Here is a 7,921-nt window from a genome sequence, read left to right as displayed (position 1 = left end):
TTCATATGAAATTGAACATTTTTGAAACTGTAAACATATAAAAAGGCAACATGAAACATCAAAGTGCCTACAATCAATGAACTGCCTCTGCTGGACAAATCCTCGCTACAAACCAACAACTTTCAATTTCACAGATAAATATAAAGACACGGAAATACAGTTCTTAACACTCAGATAGTCAAATTGTGTAGTTTTCAACCATTACAGCTGTGAAGTGCAGCAAATTTTAGCATTTAGCAAATTGAGGCTGTAGACATTACAGGCCGTGTCCTGGACAAAGTGTTTAAGGTCAAACTGAGCACTTGAATTTGATAAACAAAGTCTGCCACTACTTTAAACCGAAACATCAATGGCATGCTCATTTATATGGGATTTTTTTCTGCATGAAAATACATGTGAATTAATGAAGTCTTTTTTTTTTTTTTTCCTTTTTTTTTCTTTTTTTTTTCCCTTTTTTTTTTCCTTTTTTTCTTCCTTTTCTTTTTCCTTTTTTTTTCCCTTTTTTTTTTCTTTTTTTTTTTTTTCTTTTTTTCCTTTTTTTTTTCCTTTTTTTTTTCTTAATGAAAAGTCTTTAATAACAACATTAGTCATGACTGTTTGAATAAAGATTGATAATAACATTTTTCTAAACTTGGAACTTGAACACACTCTGCCGGACAGAGTACCTTCAACCAACGTCTTACTCTGCTGGACAGGAACTGAATCACTAGCTCACTGATGGTATAGAACTCTACTCACATTTTTTGTTGTCATATAATTGCTTTTCAGCTTTAATTATTCTGTTATATGCGAGTCGTCTCATTCTGGGTCTCAGGACAGCAGTTGATAGCAGTCCGCTTGGTGCCTCTCACTCTGTAACACACACACCCACACACACAGTTGCATCAACTGCCCTCTAAAGCAATTTGAACAGGAACTTGATGTAGTAATATTTGGCATTAGGGACAGCCGTCTGGTGACAGGTAACAATGAAATAACTCACCTACTAGTCCAAGCTCGACCATTCAAACTCTGTCAGCTCCCTTAGGAAGGACACCACGTTGCTGTTGATAGCCTCTGCCTTCCTCTTCACCACTGCTCCTGTCTTCCGACTCAGTCCAGTTTTGGCTGTGCATTTTGTACCTTCCTCTGGATTGATCCTCATGAAGAATCTAGACAGAAGGATGAATGGGAGGGGGGCACACCTGCTACATATTAATATGCATCTGAATGCAATATAGTGCAGAGACGATGAAAAAGATCAACTTCAATCTACAGCAAACAAGTAATTTACCGTTGTATTAGTTCCAATGTTGCACAGGCAGGCTCCTGATACTCTATGTTAAAAACATAGAAGCATCCAAAGAAGATAGACAAAGCATCTGCAAAGCCCAGGTGCTCCTCCAAAACAAAGGCCACCTTTCCCTCCATGCTCACCATCCACTTCGTTGCATCAAGGACTGTGTTCCCTGTAAGATAACAAATACACATTGCATATCTTGTAAGGGCATATTTCAAAAGTGACAATGATAATTGCTCAAAACCATGTGTAAATCTTTGCTTACCCAGCATTATGAGTCTTGGTGTGGCAGGCAGGGTCATGTCTGTCTCAATGGATAGCTTTGTTGCATTTGTCTGTAAAGACCACAAAAAGACAAGGATTCAAATTCAAATATATATATACAACAATACAGTAGGCTCCATAATTCTGAGACCACTTAGCCTGCTATATAAATGCCCAAGCTCATCATGGAATTCACTAGACTATATGTGCTGCCTACTTACATCTGCCAAGAGAAAGATGGAGTCCTCTTGCTCCCGAAAGCGCTTCATCAGAAGAAGCACAGCTGCTATGCCGGTCCGGCTCTGCAGCATGGTGTTGCTTTCAGCAAGCTCTTGAAGAAGACGCTGGATGTCCCGGTTCGGATTCTTTCTTTGGAAGAAGTTTATGATCCTCTTCCCCTTGGATTGAAGGGCGCCTGCTGCTCGATCACAGACATCAATGCCTGTGAGAATTTTGAAATGGTTGCTAAGCCCCCTTTTGGTAAAAAGAAAGGGCCAGTGCTCTTCAATCACATCAATACTGGGAGGAGGGCAGGAGTTTAGCATGTGACGCTGATACATGTATGTCAGCCTCATCGACTCATCAACATCTGGCCTGTCCACAGCGGTGGGGCCGAAAGACTTGAATAGGTCTGCCATGTATTTTCTTCTATTTTCTAAAGATTCAATATTCTCTCCTTCTGGGAGAACTTTGGGCTGCCAGTTAATGCATCCGTAGCTGTCTACTTTGGACCGTCCCATTTTGATGATTGCGCCATCACCATCAGTAGTTTCTGTCGATGATCTTGGTCTCCGCACTTTTTCACTTACATTGTTTCGATTCACATGTTCAACTCTTTGCTTCATTTGTCTTGCAAGTGAATAGTAACCTATTCCTATCTGCTCCCCTTCTTCGTTTGCGTCTGCAAAGGTTGAAGGATATTTTGACACAATCACTTTTGCTATTTCCTCACAGGCTGCCTTATTAGGATTTGGACAATGTGCCAACATGGCATCCACCACAATTCTCTTCCATGCTCTTCTGTCTTCAGGCCTTGCCCTCTTCTTTCCAAGTGTTGCCTCCACGAGTTTTTCAGGCATCTTGCCCCAAGGAATCTGAAAGTGGCTGATCCATGAGTTTTGTGGTGTTGAGGAGAGTCTAGAGGAGTGGGGTTGAGCACAAGGAGGAAGCGTGATGTTGGCCTGTCCATCTGTGAGTTGTGTGTCCATGTTTGGGGCAGATGCTGTCTCTTCATTCGGTAAAGTGCTGAGAGCGATGAACTGATCAATAGCATCCAGTGCTTTAAAGATAAGGAAGACATTCACACAAGTTTAATTATTCAGATTATTTACAGTTTAAGGATAAGAGAACTACAAACTGCCTTTTTAGTGATTCTCATATCTGCCTATTAAACAATGCAACATCTGATTCAGCAGTTATTTTTATGACCATCGTGTTTTGAAGAGTTGATCAATGTCAATTTGGGCTATGAATTTTTTCTCACCTTTTGGCTTGAAGGCGTGGATGAATCTGCGACACAGTATTGGCTTCAGGTGCCCCTGTAAGTCATCAGCCTCAACCAAGGAAAGGTCCTCTTTTTTTGTTAGTCCCAGCTCTGCTGTCAAGTGTTGCACAAGGGCTGTGAACTCCAAACTGTCCAATTCAGGTAGCACTCTCTGAAGTTCCTGAATACATTCCTCCTCCATCCCTAGAATGAAGAACACACTGAATGATGCAAGCAAACAGTGGGGAGATCCTTGATTTTGTACACAGGCAGTGGATAATAGTCCTGTAGACTGTCTGCATTAACAAATTTGTATTTATCATCTGATACCAGGTAGTAGACTCCAAGATCAACTAATAGAACTGAGCGATGCACCAAAACCACAAAGTACACACTTTTCTCATCACTGAGTATCAGACTTATTTTTCCAAAAAACAGTGTTTCCCCAGTGTGCTCTAGAACAACAACAAGGCCTTTAGAGTACTTGGTACCTTTATAAGTCACGGCTGAAACATCTGAGGTTCTATGTTTATCAATATCAGCCGTGTGTAACGCCATCTGTATATCCCTGTTGTATGCCTGCACATCAATATTATTTGCTTCACCTGCAATCTGAATGGGAGCTGGAAATAACTGTCCTTGTCCTAGGTATGACTGAAGCAGCTGGTGTCTTTCAGCCAGTGTTTTAGTTAAGTGTATAAAATTGTGAAGTTTTCTGGCACAGTCCTTGAAGTAGCAGTGTTTGCTCTCAAACCTCAGGGTCCACAAGCGTATTAGTGGCCCAAATTTAAGGATAAGGTCAGGATAATGTAACATGTAGTGATGCTTTGGTTTGAGGGGGCAGTTAGGGAACATCTTTACTCGTAAATCAATATATTCCTCAAGCAAAACTTTTAGATATGCCACCTCATTCTGGTGAATTTTTGGAGCACAGATTAACTCAGCAATTTCTCTCAGTTTAAGGCACAACTGCCAGACCTCACTTTTAAGAGAGTTTTTGATCCACTGGCCGACATAAAGTGGTAAGAGTCGTAAAAGGCACCAATTTTGTGTGGCTGAACCACTGAGCTTTTTGGCCTTATCTTTAATTTCACATGGCTTGTTATGAGAGTCACTCCCGAGGAGTTTCGTCTGTGAGATAGCCCGATTTAACTGGCCATAGGTGAAATGTTTTTCAGCTTTTACCAAATGCTCAATATAGAGGGCCAAATCATTTGCCACTACTCCCTCAAAAAGATCATGCCCGAGACACGGAGGAAGGCCAGAGCAGACATGAAAAGAATTCAGAGAGTTGAAACATGAATCAAATTTAATTCCATCTATCATACTCTCATCAGGGGTCAGCCGATGAACACAGTCATTATAGTTTTCAGAGGTTCGTTGAGGGCCAAGTACCAGTGGTGACTTGCAAAATGTCCCCCTGTCAATCACACAGTACCTGCAAAAGTGTTGGCTAGAGCTGAAATTTTCTGTGAAGCCACCAACACCATGGGAACCAAGGTTATCACCACAAATGGCAATCAGTGATGCCTTAAGGTTGCTCCCATCCTCCAACTGAAAACCTGAATCCTCCAAGTCCTTCAGGTCAGCAATAAGGCGTGAAAATACTTTTTCCTGGCCAAAAGACTTAAAATCCTCCTCTCTGCAAAGCAAAACAAGCTGTGCTGGGTCAACTGAGGATCGATTATGTGGCAATATTTCCCCGAGCGTCATGTACATGGCCATGATTTTGTGTATCCTTTTGCCAGAGCCTAGGGGGTTTGCCACCTCAAATGCATCCAGGTACAGAATAAGTGACAAAGAGGATCCTTGTAATATGGGATTTTGTTTGATGTATTTACCATCATTAACATCATTTAAGATCATGTCAGTGTGCACACATAATTTAGACTGTGCATACTGGTCTCTCACGTCAGACAGTTTAAATAAGGCAGCAAGAGTGTCCTTTACAGGCACATACTGACAAAAGCGTTCTTTACCAGAGTTGTCAGTTCCTAGGAAAACCTGAGCAGGTGCAACATAATCAAAATTTTGCTTGAAATATGATTTCCTGTTTTTGTCTGACCTCAAAACACCTTCGTTGTAAATAGTTAACAAATCTTCTTCTTTCAGTTCCTTAACTATTTTCTGGATTTCCTCATTAGTAATGTGTAAACCTGTCAGTTTTTCTTCCACCTTTTTCAGAACATATTGCATTCCACTGCTGTGGACCTCCTGAAATCCCTCAACAATGCACTGTACTGTAGTGGCTGGCAAAAGCAGCTTGGCCTGTAGTTTTAAATAAAATAATGCAAGATTTTTGAGATATGTGTCAGGACTCAAATCTAGGATCATTCCATCACTGTCATCAAGGGCTGGATCAATGATCTCATGATCATCATGGTGTTGGACATCTTCTTTGTTTTGGATCTGACTATCTTGTAGCTGTGCTACATGTGATTCTCTGTGTTTTCTTGATATGTGAGTGGCGAAAGATGTCCTCACTCTAAAATATTTTGAGCATCCATCAAAAGGACAATTTACTTTTTTGCCATTCCGTATATGTAATCTTAAATGACCACAAAGCAAGGGAAAGCTCTCAGCTTTAAAATCACATCCTTGGATGCTGCATTTAAGGTCACCACCATGCTGACACCTGTTTTGTCTCTGTGATATGGCACGGAGGCTCATGTGATTCCACTGCATGTGAGACTTTAAAGCAGAAAAAGTCCTGAAATTTCCAGAGCACTCTTCAATGCCACACGAGAATCTGTAGTTGGCCAAGTTTCTGTGACTATTTGCATGGTCACAGAATTTTTTAAAATTGGTGGTGCAGTGGTTACAGGCCTTACAGACATACATATTGATAACACAGCACTATCAATACTATTCTGTATTCTGGGGTCTGTTAATTTCCGGAAATTTGGGCCTATGGTATATGATTTTCAGCTCATTTATTAGACACAGAAATAACCCCACTCACTTGAAGCATATGATAGCGCCACGCAGCGTCGGGAAAAGCTAGCAGCATCCAGGCGGGATTTTTCTTAAACCCCACTTTTTTGCTTCGTCAGCCAACAATAATAATGGGATACTGCTGGCCAATATTTATCACAGTAATGCCAATATTGTCACGTTAGCCAGTGCTAAGTTCGCTAGCCTAGATAGCGCTGGTAGTAGTGCTAGCAAAGTTACTAGTCTGTCTCATCTCAACACTTCTTACATACAACTAAACATCATCAATCTGGAAAACACGCGTTTGCTAGTTACCTTATTCTTCCGTGGATGTCTTGAAACTGAAGCGACGTTAGCCTCAGCCCAATTCCGAGTGCCTCCTGGTATTGTCCCAGCAGTCTGTCCGCGATGTAGTCGCACTATACGTCCCGTTCCTCGTTTTTCGATGAACTAACGCTAGTTGTTTTGCGAACTAATGTGGTAGTGCTCATAAAGTAGAGGAACCCTTGACCCTTGACCGACCAAAGACAAGTTGGCAGCCTCTGACAGGAGTTACGCGCTTGTCAGCATGCCTCATGCTGCGTTCTGGGACCCGGGAAATGGGAGTGACAGGGTCGAACGTTAGTTACAAAAACAGTATCATACTTAATTTTTTTTTAAAAATGCAGTACTGTAATGTTATAGTGCAGTATTCTACTGTATTTTTAAAAAATACCGCCAACATTATAAAAACCGACAAATATCATTCAAATGAAATAAATAATTTATAAAAAATATAAAATTCTTTATTAAAATAACACTGTGTCAGTCTCACATTCAATTCAATTTCAATTCACTGTATTAGCATGACAAGTTATGTATTTGTATTGCCAAAGCTTGTGATACAGTAGACTTTCTACTCTATCACAATTATGTTTATGCTATTAAATAGAATATATAAGTACACTGAATCAAACAAAAGACATACAAACTATTACAATGCATTTGTGTGTGCATGTGTGTAGTTGTAAAAGACCTGACTGATACTCTGAATGAGAAGTGAATTTTGGTAAAGGGCAGGCTAAAAGTTATTATAAAGTAATATTAGGTAGGCTTTAATAGGCTACTGAATTTAGTTAAACGCTTTCTCTGGTTGACTTGTAAAAGATAGAAAAAGCGATGAATACAATTATTTTTCACATAATGTGTAGGACACTAAGCCATCACAGATAAAATACAGTATCATACAATATCATAAAACACAGTATCATACATCATTTCAAAAGAATACAGCACTGTACTGTAAATCATGCAAAAACTTCCCATGATGCAGTGCAAATTACAGTACTTTAAAAAAAAGGGCATTTACAGTATTGTACTGGCTGATTATGTGGTACTATACTGTTTAATTTACAGCTCGGTCTAACAGTGTAGAATAGAGTAGAATAGAATAGAATAGAATAGAATAGAAAAGAATAGAATAGAATAGAATAGAATAGAATAGAATAGAATAGAATAACTGATAACAATCCAGATTGTTCTTCTCCTCTTACACTGGATGACACCACGTCTGTGATTTCCAAAAAACAATATGACATGTGCACTCATCGGACCACAGCACACTTTTCTCCTTGGCGTCCGTCCATCTCAGATAAGTTCAGGTCCAGAGAAGCTGCTGGCGTTTTTAGGTGTTGTTGATTTAAGGCTTTCATTTTCCACTGTTGACTTTGAACTTGCACTTGTTGATGCAGTCAGGAACTGTGTTAGCCGACAATGTTTTTTTGAAGTGTTCCTGAGTTCACATGGTAATATCTTTCACACAGTGATGTTGGTTTTAACGCAGCGCCGCCTCAGAGAATGAAGGTCACGGCCATTCAGGAATTTCATTCATCCATTCTCTGTAGTAGCTCTGTCTTAACTTTAGTGATTTTTTGTAATATATACGTCTTTTTTAATACATTAGCTGGCATTTTTGGTTTGCC

The 7,921-nt window shown here is 40.0% G+C and overlaps 1 protein-coding gene across 1 annotated transcript; it reads right to left on the bottom strand.

Annotated features, from left to right (window-relative positions):
- Positions 1–598: 598 nt before the first annotated feature.
- On the bottom strand, positions 599–6,525 carry LOC141802203 (uncharacterized). The gene is made up of 7 exons (XM_074685710.1): positions 6,276–6,525; positions 3,027–3,230; positions 1,765–2,822; positions 1,545–1,614; positions 1,274–1,448; positions 983–1,151; positions 599–852 (listed from the first exon to the last, which is right to left on the bottom strand). The coding sequence occupies exons 2-6, from the start codon at positions 3,226–3,228 to the stop codon at positions 986–988; spliced, it is 1,671 nt and encodes a 556-aa protein (XP_074541811.1). The 5' UTR covers positions 3,229–3,230; positions 6,276–6,525; the 3' UTR covers positions 599–852; positions 983–985.
- Between the last annotated feature and the right edge of the window lie 1,396 nt (positions 6,526–7,921).

This window comes from Halichoeres trimaculatus, unplaced genomic scaffold (genome assembly GCF_033239565.1).
Source record: "Halichoeres trimaculatus isolate MK-OKI-2021-1 unplaced genomic scaffold, fHalTri1.1 fHalTri1_scaffold_13, whole genome shotgun sequence".
NCBI classification, from domain to species: Eukaryota; Metazoa; Chordata; class Actinopteri; order Labriformes; family Labridae; genus Halichoeres; species Halichoeres trimaculatus.
The sequence above is the reverse complement of the archived record's forward strand: the minus strand, read 5'-3'. Positions and strand labels throughout refer to the sequence as shown.